This window comes from Hyperoodon ampullatus, assembly GCF_949752795.1.
Source record: "Hyperoodon ampullatus genome assembly, chromosome: 7".
Taxonomy (NCBI): Eukaryota; Metazoa; Chordata; class Mammalia; order Artiodactyla; family Ziphiidae; genus Hyperoodon; species Hyperoodon ampullatus.
In genome coordinates, this window is record NC_136920.1 from 49,213,551 (window position 1) to 49,227,481 (window position 13,931).

The 13,931-nt window shown below is 37.8% G+C and overlaps 1 protein-coding gene across 19 annotated transcripts in view; it reads left to right on the forward strand.

Annotated features, from left to right (window-relative positions):
• DLG2 (discs large MAGUK scaffold protein 2) overlaps positions 1-13,931 on the forward strand; it is a gene marked incomplete at its 5' end in the record, with an annotated part of 2,112,028 nt that overhangs the window by 1,333,078 nt on the left and 765,019 nt on the right. For 18 of the 19 annotated variants that reach the window (XM_079707355.1, XM_079707356.1, XM_079707361.1 and 15 more), the window contains one exon: positions 13,153-13,206. The exons of the other annotated variant lie outside the window; for it this stretch is intronic. In XM_079707355.1, coding sequence (XP_079563481.1) covers positions 13,153-13,206 — 54 coding nt within the window. The remainder of the gene's footprint in view (positions 1-13,152; positions 13,207-13,931) is intronic. 19 annotated transcript variants of the gene reach the window in all.

A 13,931-nucleotide genomic window follows, 5' to 3' on the forward strand; every position in this document is an offset into this window, starting at 1 on the left:
GTGCAGATATATGTTATGGTACAACAGAGTAAGCCCATCCTCTGCTTCTCCCACTTTCCTCACCTACTCCAGAAATTACAAAAATTGGGCCCCAAACATATTTGTTACAGAACAGAAAAACAGACAGTTGCTCGGGGTTAATAATAGCAGTCCTCCTACAAGTAACAAAACAAAATTAAAACACACATATCAAACCCTCAAAACCTTTAATAAGCTAATACTAGAAAGATAGTACTCTTTTAAGCTTCATTTAGATATTTTTATTTAGCAGGAACATGCCTAAGAACAATGGAGTTTCTAATTTTTATCTTGTGTAGACACCAGAAAATATACTGTACTAATGTTTTTACTATTGCTGCTGCTGAGACCCCCCACTACACTATTACTACTACCTTATATTTTCCTTATCTTTTTTTATCTTATTGCGATTTTCAAAGCAGTGTAAACTAGGTTCTCTCTCATTACAACTTTGTAAGGTAAGCAAGACAGGTTTTAATATCTCATATTGTTCATAAGAAAATTGAAGTTCAAAAAATTTAAGTGGCTGGGGTCAGAAGTGGTTAAGTAGTAAAACATAATGTAGTAGGGCTAGAGTCTCAATCTACTGCACTTTTGCTCAGATTCAGAGTTTTAGCTTAAAAAATCTAGGTCTGAATCCTGGCTCTACCACTTGCTATCTTGGGTAAATGCTTAACTTCTCTGTACCTCACTTTCATCCTCTGTAAAATTAGATATTATACAGATATTTTTAGGTTTGTTTGTGGTTTAAATGACATAATGTGAGTTAAACCCTTAGCAAAACAGCTAAGCAAAGAAAGTGACCAGTAAGGATTGCCATTATTAATGTTGCTAATTTTTAATAATTAGCCCAAATGTATCCTTTTACAAATTGTATAGGGTGTTTTGTTTGTTTGTTTTGCATAGGGTTTTTATATATTATCCCATCTGCTTCTTGAAGAAGCACATGAGGTTGACTAAATAATAATTTATAATCTCCATTTGTACATGAACAGAAATTTCAGAAAGGCTAAATTTTTTGACTAAGACCATCATAAAAGTAAGAAGAAATGTTTTAAATCTTAGATGACCCAAATCCTAAACTCTTTTTATTACTGCTTTTATGATATTAAAAATTAGGTTAGTATTAAAATCAGGAATCATCCAATTCTTATTTATATTAGTAGTTGAATGTAGCCTTAGAAATAATTTAGGGAGCTAAGTGACCTGATCAAGTTCTGCAATGGTTCAGCCGTCCCTAGATGCCTCATCTGCTGACTCCAAGTATAGGGCTGGGAGGTGCTCTTCCTATAACATAAAAGCATAACATGCAAATGATGTTTGTCAAGTTAAAACGGGCAAGGAGGGGGTCATGAGATGTAAGGTTACAAACATATTCATAAGGAAGTCATCATCTCCTTTCCAGTTGGTTGGGGAAATCCTTTATAAAACGAGTGAAGGTTCCGATGTATCTGAGTTTATCATTCCAGTGGACAAAGTGGTCTGAGAGAACAGAGGAGAGTCAGCCTGGGAACCGTCATTTCACTCTCCAACTTGTGACAGAGTCCCCATGTACCAGAGAACAACCTCCTCTCTGCCTTCTTTCTCTTCATTTCATTCTTCTTTCTCACCGCTACCCTCTTTCCTCTAGCCCACGGCAACAGATAATATCCCTTCATCTTTCCTCTGATAGGCACAATTGTAGCATTATCCTAGGCCCAGGAGGAGGTAAATTGGTGAACAGAACACTTGCTTGCAGAATAACAAAGGGTAAGAAAGCCACTGGAAAACTGAGAAACCCAAAGTAACATAGATATTGCCACTCTGGGAAGCTAAGGCAGCTGCAGGGCTAGGAACTGGGTGGCATTTTTGGACCTATAGATTTGTAGGCTCTTGGCTGTGAAACAAAGAGTTTATTGCCTAGTCAATGACAGTATACAAACACATCTGCAGAATATATTATTTGGCACCAGCAAATGCTGGCAGTATTTAGCCAACCCCTATTCTTCTAGTCCACATTCACTTCTCCTTTTTATCTATTCTCTCCCCCATGTTTTTCCTCATTGAAAATGACTTCCAATAAGACATTAATTTTGAAGAAAAAGTGGATAGAAGGGAGAGTAATAGACATATAGATGTTTTCAGAATTTAAAATAAGGGAAATTATCTAAAATGTCGTCTACTCTGTTTTTTCCACAACCCAGCCCAAGTGCCATCATTTAAAAGCAGGTATTGAAACATCTTCCAGTCCTAACATGAACATAAGAACATTATCTTTTACTAATGATGAAATAGTAAACCAAACTCACACCTCCTTTTCATCTCTCTCCCTTACATTTCCTCTCATACACACCCCAGAAAAACATTCTAGATATGAAATATTTTAAGACTTTCTCCATGGCTGTTATGTTTTAAACTTTGAGCATATTATCTTGTATCAAATTATGATTGGTAGGGGAAAAAAATCAAGCAGACCTTAGATGTTAAGAAACTTTTCCTGGAGTTAAGGCTTATAGAACATGGAGAAAGGCAAGAATGGAAGAAAGAGCTTGGTGATAATTCTCTGTTTCACTTCAAATCTTTTAGGCTCTTTAATATGGAAGAGAATATTTTGCCACTAATTGCATGGTCTTATGGCCAGAAAAGTAACTTATTCACAAGAAAAGCAGAATACAGGGTCTAAACATGATCATACAAAATACAGATTATAAAAATGATCATAAGTGGATTTTTGAGGTGCCTTGTCTAAGACATCAGAACCTCATCCTTTATCCAGTTTATTAGAAGCCACTTTATATTATTGATCTTTTCCCAATTTGACTTTTGTCTTTTTTCTTCATGCCTTTCTTAATGTCACGTCTTCTGACTTTCTGTATCTGAATGATAAAAGCAGAGATCATCACCATCCAGAAAGAAGACTCGTATAGCATCCCTGCCTTCTTTACAGTATTTCCCAGCAGGTCCAAATTTATGATGAGTGAAATCAGATCCTTGATGAGACATAGACTCTTAGAGGTCATCCATTTCACTCTTTATTTCTCAAATATAAAAATAAATTGGGAGGCTCAGTGAATTGCCTTTTCACTGTGAGTTACTGAACGTGATGGGTCTAAAACTAAGATCTCCTGATTCCCAGTCAGCCATCTTTATGCTAGTGACATAATTCCTTGGCTGGATTGTGGTTATTGCCAGGGAGATAGAGTACCTGATTTTTGATAGCCATGCAGGACCTACCTGAGACGTCAGGTTGACTCCATTATAAATAAGTTGAAACATGTTTATATTAAAAAATAGATGGTTATGGAGTAAAATCGTTTGAAAACTACACAATTTTTTTAAAGATAAAACATGAAATGTCAAATAAATGTCCAGTTTGGGGTGGATCTTTTGGGATATATCTTCACGCTCATCTGAGAAGTTTAAGAAATTCTGAGGATGCCATTTTACTTTTTTGACAATCTTTGAGTCCTTAGCTTTTTCACCAGATCCCAAGCTTCCTCTCACCTCTCCAACTTCTGAAATGTACAGCAGGGTAGTAAATTAGAGCAAGGAACATTTCCTTGCTCCACACAGGGTGGTGATACCACAGAAATATGGATTTGGAGTCAAAAAGAGTGAGCCTTGGCTCCACTAATTTTTAGTCTAGTGACCTTGGGCAAGTTTTGTTAGAGGTTCATGCCTCACCCTTCTTATCTGTATAATGAGCATAATTATAGCATGCAACTCATAGGCTTGTGATGAGAAGTAGAAAAGAATGAGTGTAAAGGAACAGCATATGGTAGACATTGAAGAATCTTTCTGTTTATAACTTTCCCTAACTTACATGCCATGGTTCCGAGTAGCATGGTCTGTAGTGCATGGTAGCTCCAGATGCTATCAATAGCACCAGGCAGTGTGATACAACAGCTTGTCACCAGAGGGAAGCATGCAATTACCCCTTTCTACTCATTTCACCTAATCTGTTGCCTCACAGGTTTCTCATGAATCTTATCTCTTGTTGCTGTGGTTCTAGTTCCAAAGGTTTAAAAACTCATTAACAAACATCTTTTGAGTATACTGTATGCCAAGTGCTGTTAGGAGTGTTGGTGGAAGTGGCTGGTGAAGGAATGAAGTAGGATGAGGGCCCTGCCCTCACAATGACTACAGTTTCATCAAGGAGATGCAAATGTCACACATGAACCACTTAGCCATCAACATACGTGTAAGAACAGAAAGAAACGTTCATTAAGAATGGCAGAACTTGGTGCTTTCACGTAATTTCTTTTCCTTTATATTTATAATTTAATGTGAACTGAAGTAGTACAAATAATGAATGTTTTAAAATTTGAGAGGGGCAGGATGGACAGATTGAGGCCTGCAGTGAGGATTGAGGAAGCTTTCATGGAGAGTCTGGGGCTTTAGATTGTCCTTGCAGGATGGAGGAAGCTTGGTTAGGAAGATAGGAGAGGGGACCATGATTGGTTCAGGATGTGGGAGAAGGAAGAAATGTAAACAGTGACCTTAGAGTAGGCATAAGCAAGGCATATGCTTGGAGTATAGTGAGAGTCCTGGCCTGATGGAAGTAAAGGAGATGAGAGAAGGAAACTAAACAGCAATCACTGATTGATCACCCACTGTGTGCAAGGCCCTGATCCAGGTACCACAGAAGAAACAGGCCCCACCTCAGCCTGATGAACCGGCTTTGAGCAAGATTTGACAGCTTGCTCAGAATTCTGGTACCCTAAATCTGGAAAATACAACTGTACTGCTAAGATTATAGCTCTTTGGTGGCTTTGCAAAATGGAGCAGATGGTACCCACATGGCTCTTTCCAGGAATAGCACCGCGTGGAGTGAAACAGTGAATTAAGTAGGTATGGTTATTGTGGTATGGGGCACATTGACTAAACCACATCTGAGATTTGAGCTAATGACTCCATTCTTCGTGCAAACTTCAGAGAGCATTTGCACAAATGAAGCAGTTAGATCTGTAAATGCTCAGTGTGAATCAGTGGGATTTGTGGCACCATGGACTAATAATGGGAAAAAGCAAGGGGCTTACAGTCAGAAGACCTAGGTTTGAATCTCAGCTTTGCTCTTCTCTAGATGTCTGACTTTGGAAAATATACTGGGTCACTCTGGGGTTCTGTTTACTTACCTATAGACAAGGGAAACTTCCACCAGTCCCTCCTGACACACAGCGGGTATTGGTCAATGAATGTTAGTTCCCTTTCCTCTGCCTGTGGGAATGAAATGATCTAATGTGTGTGGACACACTTCATAAATTATGAAGCATGATATAGGTGGCCAATCTAATATAATTATCTATTTGAGTTTGAGTGATGATCTACAGACCTAGTTTTGGTGAGTCTTTTATTTTAGCCTTTTACACTAACTGCAAAGAGGTATGTGGAGAGGGTGTAGGATGGAGGTCTGAAGAGTCTTCATAACAGCTCAAGCAATTTATATCTGTTTCTCCAAGTGGGATTGATTCTAGAGAAAATTTATATAGTAAGGAAAACTCTGTTTAGTTCTGGGTCTTTACTTTCTGTGCCTCATTCTCCACGCTGCCCCATCTTTTCTGTACTAGGGATAAAGAGGTGCCCAACTCAGCCTAACTGAGGCCCTTAGGATATCATTCATATTTTGCAAAATATTACAGTACCTTGTATTTTAAGGGAGGATCAAACAGACATGTTATCACTTTAATCCAAAGGGAAGAAGTACTAATGGTGTATTTTCAAAGATCAGTGAAAGAACTTGTGTTGACTAAAACAGGCTTCTGGATACGTATCAAATTGTAATAGGGAACAGAAGCAAATATTTTGTATTTAAGTATTACCCACTTTGGAACTAGCCTGATAGGTTTGACTCTTGACCTTGCCATTACCAGCTGGATGACCTTGAACAAACTGCTTAACATCTCTGTGCCTCACTTTTCTGTAGAGTGAGGATATTATTATTTTTTTATTATTAAGAGAGTTCAGGCAAGCAGAGATGAATCGATTTCAAGCCAAACATATATCTGACATTCTTTCTTCCCATTTTCTGAGCCAGTCTGGTGGTAAGCTAGGTAGGTAATGATCCCTGCATTTTGTTAAGTGCTAGGGAGAGGAACCAGGGTATTAGCTTCCTCCAAAGTTGCTCCCTAGAGACATCCTGCCATGGCCATTAACCTGCAGCTATGCCTTGGCTAGCCAAGCCTTGGGTGCTCACATTGTTCACTCACCCACTCACCTGTTATTGTCTCAGTGTCCTCACCTGGGATGGGGGTTGCCCTATGTCATTGCAGGGTAAGGGCAAACCAGGTGACAGGCCAGAACCACTTGGTGCTACTATTGGTGGTGACTCAGATCAAATTGCACCCACCTGGCTGGTCTTGCGGAGAGGGAATATGAAAAGGGAGAGAAAATCCAGGAAAGCAAGAAATAACCACAGTAATAAATAATATAACCTTACAACTATAGAACTCCTCTCTTTCTCACTTCACATGCATTATTTCCTTAGCTAACTTCTTGGGAAATAGGTTAACTGGAAAATAGCATTGTCCCATTTTTTAAGTGGGGTTTTGAAAGAGATTAAGGGACCTAGAAACCCTCTGAGAATTGGGAATTGAATCTGAGTCAGTACGATGAGAAATTTCTCTTCAGACTGGCAAAGAGAAACTAGCAACTTTTGGGGCAGAAAATATCTGCATTTCTCGGCCTTAACTAGAAAAACTCAGGAGAGAGAATCAGGACATGTTGGTGATTACCAGCATGGGTTCTGGGGCTGGAAAAACCTGGGTTTGACACCTGGTTTTGGTACCTCTTAAATTTGTGACCTTAGGCAAGTGATTTAGCCACTTTGAGCCTCCCCTTCTTTCTATTTTTCTTTCTTCTTTTTTTAAATGAGAGTGATAATGTTTTCCTTAGAACGTCTTGGGAAGTAAATGCATTGATGTATCTTAAGTATTTATCACAACCGTGGAACATAATATTCATTCAGTAAATGCTTAATATTTTATTATTGTTATTCTTGTTGCTATTATCCTGCCTTCTGTTTTGATACTAAATAATTGTGAGCTCTGGGGCATGCCTCTTCCTTTCTCTGTCTCCATTTCATATTTGTAAAATGAAAGGTAGAATTAAATGATTCTTAGGGCCTCAGCTTCAAGTTTTATGATTCTAGAGTAGATTTGTTCTTCCTGTTTTGTTTCCTCGTCTCTCATATAACCATCAATATGTCTTTAATCAGTAATTTACCAAAGAGTTTCTTTGGAGCTTACTCAAAGAAATCCTGATTCAGTCAGCCTGTTTGTGCCTGTGCTTAGCCTTCTCCTAAGTCATGGCAACTTCAGCCTTGTTCATACAATGCACTAGGGCCAGAGGGAGGAGGGGCGGGTTTTGGAACCGTCCTGGATCAAGGTGGATGTCTAATTTGGCTTTCAGCTGGCCTCTGAGTTGTTGCTGAACAGTCAAAATTAGAATAATCTAAAGAGTCCTGGTAAAGTGTGATTCCATTCTGAAAGGCAGTAGAGCATGATTGTCCAGAGCATGGACTTGGGGTTAGGGGGAGGATAAATTAGGAGTTTGGGATTAACAGATACACACTACTATATATAAAATAGATAAACAACAAGGACCTACTGTATAGCACAGGGAACTATATTCATTATCTTGTAATAACCTATAATGGAAAAGAATCTGAAAAAAATACATAAAAATGATTACATATATGTATGTGTAACTAAATCACTTTGCTGTATACCTAAAACTAACACAACATTGTAAATTAACTATACTTCAATTTAAAATATGGTAAAAAAATAAATAAATAAAATAAAATTATATAGCTTAAAAAAGAAAAGAGCATGGACTCTGAGCCAGACTGTCAGATTGTTTGGGTTTGAAGACAATCTATTTACCAGATGTCTGACTTCAGGAAAGTTACCTAACCTCTATTTTCTCACCTGTAAATTGAGAATAACAGTGTCTCATTGGGTTATGTGAGGATTAAATAAGTTAACTGATATAAATAAGTGCCATATAAGTATTTGCCTTTATTATTATCCATCCCAGTGTTAACATATCAGGACATCTGTGTATGGTGGGTCATGGTACCATGAGATTCCAGGTAGGCATGATGCTCAGCCAGTGATGATGATCAACCAGGCAACTACAGATCCTTCAAGTAGGTAAATCCTGGTATCTCCTTCAAGTAAGAGTAGGACCTTACCTGCTGACAACTAAGGATGTGTGACTCCACCCAACAGATTGTGGGAAAGAAGGAGAAGGAAGAAAGGGTTTCAGTCTAACAGAGAACTACAGGCAGTACATTGAGGCAGAAGTCCCCCCACCCACATCACAGTTTTTAATTTCCAGAATGGGCCAACATGATGGAGGATTAGGGAGAAAACCTAATAAAAATAACGTTTGTCCTGAGTTCAGTCTTTAGCATACCAATTCAGTACTTAATGGGAGATATCTCATTTCAGACCTGATTGGGTATGTGGGTAGTAACCCCCATGTTCTACTTCCCTGGTTAGGATTGGGACATGGTCTGATTGGGGCTCACCCTGATGACAGCCCTCTGTGGGAATTGTGAAGCTAAAAGACTGTTAATATGGTATCTTGTAGCATCCAATCTAAACCAGCTGATATTTATCTTGAGGTTCTGGGATCTCCACCTATCTCAGTGAAATCATATGCACACAAAAATGGACTCATTTTAAAACTGTCAGTGAGTTCCATTTTGTTTTAAGTTGTCATGCCACACTGTAGATAGAGGCTGTGTTACTTCTTGCATATTCAGGAGCCTTGTCCTTTAAGAAGATAAGCCAAAGATTCTAGGCCCCCAAAACAGCTCACAAGTTATTCTTGCCATATTTAACTCCTGTTAATTTGGCCTACTGTCAACTACCTGCCTTCTACTTGCATGTTCCAGGTCAGTTGAAATCCCTGCACAGTTCCTAGCCGCATCAATGTTACTATTCAGTTCCTGCTGTATCTGGGTCACTTGGCTGTGTGGGTTTCTCTTCTTCTCTACTTCGCTTCTTAAAAGTTTAGGTATAGGCCTGGCTTCGGTCTTTTGACCCTCCCACTGGTTAGCCTGTACTTGTTGGACCTAAGCCTCGCAGAGTATGTTCTTTGACTGACTGGCTGCTCTACCACCCCTGCCAATACCTTGCTTGAAGACTCTTCCTCTGGCTTGGTGACCACCTGCCCACTTATGTCAGAGGTATTTCACAGATCTGGCACTTAACAAATATCACATCAGTTGGAATTAATGAACTTCTTTGAAAATTTGCCTTCACTATATAAGATTCTTTATTAGTTACATTCTCTTAGTGGAAGCAACAGAAGTTTAGTTTCTCTTTTACTATCATAAGCACAGTTATTGATGTAATATTTGGGTATCCCATGGAACCCAAGGACAGGAAGGTGGCAGGAATTTATGAATAACTTGATCTAATAATTTAAATTGTATCAGTATTTTCTCTGCTTGCATCTGGCTTCTCTATGATTAGCTTTATTCTTCCCTCTTGCTATAAACTAGTTTTTTTCCAACATGGAAGAGAATGTAGTATAAGAGGCAAACCATTTACATCTTATAGTTGGGTCATGCAAGAGAGATGAATTTTCTTAAGCCTTTATATTTACATGAAGACAAGCCTTTAAGCTTCTGGTTTAAAGGAGAGTTTTTTGGGGGGTTTTTTTGTATTTGATACAGAAATCTCTTTCCAGTTAATGGAAATAAGCATATTGAAGGGGGATGCTGGAATCTGCTAAGTCATCCATTTGATTTAGGGGCTCAGTTAAAGAGAATATCCAATATGGAGAGAGAAGGTGTGTATGGCAAGGCAGTGTGAAGTGTGGAGATGAAGCTTAGAGAGAATTATCAAAGTAACTGGGAAACTGGTTTTCAGACTCAGAAACCAAACGTGATCAAACTAGGCATGGACTCACATGATCTCAAAAGGGAGAAAAGAAACAGGAGTCAGGCTGAGCCAAGAGAAAATCTGAAATTAACAGCGGGAGAGAAAAGCACATTCATGGGCTATACCTAGAATTCTACTGCACTCTGTGCTACTACAACTTGGGGCTTTTATTCTCTGCTATTATGTGCCATTGAGTACCTAAAAATTCCAGGAAGCTTCTGGGAAAATGGTCTGGGGAGGGCTGTGGGGGTCCTGGAGCAGAGCAATGGGGAATCTTTAGAAAGTCTGATGTAGTGGGATATTGTGTTATTCAGAATAGCCCACCCTGGCATCTCCTTGGCACTCATATCAGAGAGTTGCCAATGTCAGATATATGTGATGTATGTTTGTTCACACAATCCACACACGTTTGTTCATGCATTTTTAGTGACTTTTCTAGATGTAGGAATTAACTGTGCTTCTGGATCTTTTTAACACCAAGAAGGAGCAATGAACTTTCCACATTACATAGATTGTATTTCAATGTGTAAATACATAAATGCCTTTACATCCTGCATTTATGAAATAATTATTATTTCAAAAAACTGGATAATTAAGTGTTGGTGCCTGGTTAAAGAAAGAAGGTGATAGTGGATATTGGAAAAGTCATCAAAGTTTTGTTGGTAACATAAGATATTTTGAGGTTATCTCAGAAATGCTCTCCAAAGCTTTCAGTGAGATATTACTTTCCTTTGTACTATACTTTATAGCTACATTTAGTCAGTAATCCTAAGTATTTCCTAGCTCCTTCTGTGTACCCAGATGCTGTGAAAAAATCTAGGAAAGTATACAATCCTTGTCATTGAGAGAGTCTCATTGGAAAGACCAAATTTACATACATGAAATGGAAAATAGCAATAGAAACATACAAAAGTGATAAATGTCATTGTATAGGAACTGAACCTATGCATAAAATTTATTTCCAGACTACATTAATGCAATTTATAGAAGGAAAACAAGAGTAAGTTGAGTTGAAAGTCCCAAATCAAATCAATGCATATTTATTGATCAAAGTGTAGTAGATAATAAGGGGAAATACAAGTATTGCATATGATACTCAGAAAGTTTGAAGTCTAGTCAAGGAGACAAGACACAAATCTTTTGGGAGTCCTGGGAGCCAATAAGAAAGCACAGAAGAAACATCATCAAAACTAAAAAACAAACAACAACAACAACAAAAACCATTAAGGAATTACCAGTTTGCTTTCAACATCTAATATGCAAGATCCTGTGGCATCTCTTACCTTCAGGGTGGTCTTTGCTTTGCCTGGGTCTTACTTGCTGCTCTTGCTAGAGATCTCAAATCACTGCAGGACTCTTGTGATGGAGACTCCTAGATAATGGAATCATAGAACAACTCAGTTTGGAAAAAATGGATCAGAAATGCTGGTGTGAAATCTCAGCTGTCATTTTCTCTGAGCCTCAGTTTACTCATCTATAACATAGGGATAGGGACAATAATGCCTCATCAGTATGGTTTTGTGGAGATTAAATTAGGATATATATATATATATTCTTATAAATGGACAATTAATATGTGTTTAATAAATGGTAATTTTCATGATCTAATCAGTTCTTTTTAGTGCAACTGGGCCACTAACATAGCACTGAGATCTCTGGGGCATAAACAATTCACAAAACATCCAATGATATTTTATCCTTATGATAGTCCATCTTTAGGGGCATTAACTAATGATAGCATTTAACACTGATTCTGAAATTTATGTTTACAAAGCACATTCAAATATATCACCTCATTTATTCTTCAGACAACCTTTTTAGAAGGTGGTTATTTCTATTTCCATTCTACAGAGAAGGAAGATGAGGCAAAGAGATTTAGTGGGCTTGCCCCCAGATCAAATTACCAAGAAATTGCTGAGCCCCCAAATCATATAATCAGGAAGTTGGTAAACCAAACTTGAGCCCAGGTCTTCTGACTCCAAACTTCATGTTCTTCTCCCTATACTACAGGCCTCTTAACAAACACTGTTTTTTGGTGAGGTCCAGTGGAAACTGTCTTTCTCCAGAGCCCCTATTTATCCACAAGGTACTTGATATTAGGAGTTAACAAATAAACCATGAATATTTAGTTGACCCGCTATGCAGATATGTAGAACAGGGTCGTGTTTTCACTGACCAGTGATTTTAGTTAAAACCTGGAATTTTGTTCTGTAAAATCTGCTGGATTGCCATTTGTTTTGCTATTAGATTAGGATTCCATAGGCACAGATTGACATTAAAAAGCTGTTAACACTGTTAACTCCAGAGGGCATAGCTAATTAAATGTCCCCAAAGTTGAGTACTTGCACAAACTACCGTGTCGTATAGAACAGCTCTCGATTAATCGTGATGAGACTATTTCCTCTATCTAAATGAAATCTGCAGTTTGGGAAGGAGATTAAAGATCCTTCGGGGGATGAAGGAGAAGTTGCTGTGAATATTCTAGAAACAGAAAATAAAGATAGATCTACTTAATATTCATGAAGTCAGATTGGTTAATGCAAATAGATTGCAATCTCTTATTTTGTAATGACTTGGCTTGTAACACTCCTGTATCAGTTTTACACAGATCCCTATTCAACTTTAAAAGGAATGGCTGTATTTTGTATATTTTTTTTAAAGAAACTTTAGCATATCTAATATGATTTTCTGTCATGTTTGACTAATTTTTAATTTTCTAAGAATATCTAAAGTATGTCATCAAAGGTGCATAAATGACAAAGAAAAGGTATGACACAGCATGAAAAATAGGTAAATATATGTAAGATGTCAATAAGTGAACCCTTCTATTTTGTTTTGTATACAACATACTCTCAAAAACCAGTTTAAAGAAGAGTTACATTGTTTTAGGTTTAATTTTGCTTCCATGAGAGACAAATCAAAATTCTTTAGCACAGCCATTTCATAAAGAAATTTTTAACTCCTCACCAAATTTATTAGAAGTCCTTGCCTCTTACACTGCACAAATCCTCACTTCCTCACCTTTGAGTTCTGTTGCTTACTCCATTTCATTATGTGGTCAAGGTAGCAAACAAATATTTGAAGGGAGGAGGGTGAAGGGGACTCTGAGCCACTTCACTTATCGCCCCCCAACATCTGACATAGTGCCTATACAGGTTCTCAAGAAATACTGTTGAGCTCTTGGTTAAATAAGTTAACAGATCCTATCTCAGAATAGACAACTTGTTATTTAAAACTTTTTTCTATTTCTCTTTTTTAGGCCAGCCCTGCTCCTATAATTGTCAACACAGATACTTTGGACACGATTCCTTATGTAAGTAACATTTTTATTAGACTATCTTTAAAAACTGATAGAACTCAATCAGCTGAATTTAAAATTTTGTACATATTCCATTTTACCTAATCCAGATAATCTCATGAAATGATGTGTAGCATGAGTTCTGTGAGTTTTCTTTTGATATTTGCTAACTCACAGCTTAGGCATGCCGACATTTTCCTCTTTGATTCATTGTTTTGTAAAGCACAAGGGCCTATCATGAGAGAAAAAAAACACAGCCAATTGTGATCAAATAATGTTAGTTTCTTAAGTGGTTCCGTGAAAAGAGATTGAACAAACTTCTCTGGGTTTCTTAATAAAGGAATACTCAAATCAATTTATATGATAGAGTCTAGAACATAATAAGTGATCAATAAATATTTGATGGATTTTGCTAGGCTTCTAACAAGAATTGGAACAAAATTTTGGGAGGGTGAATTCTATCTATATATAATAAGATGTATGGTTTTATAAAAGCATGGGGCATGAGATAAAAGGCACAGGCAGATCAGTAAAGCCCCAAAGTCTGTATCTGAAATATAACCACTATGATGGCCAAAATTCTTGACGACAGTCTGGCTGGGCAGGGGTGATTGGAGAGTGGTGCTGGGCCACAGTGGTATGAGTGGTTGACTTTATGGAGGTCCATAAAGTCATAAAGCTTTGTGAGTTGCCCTAGCTGATGGATAGAGGAGCGTGATTTAGGAAGATGGGACACAGAT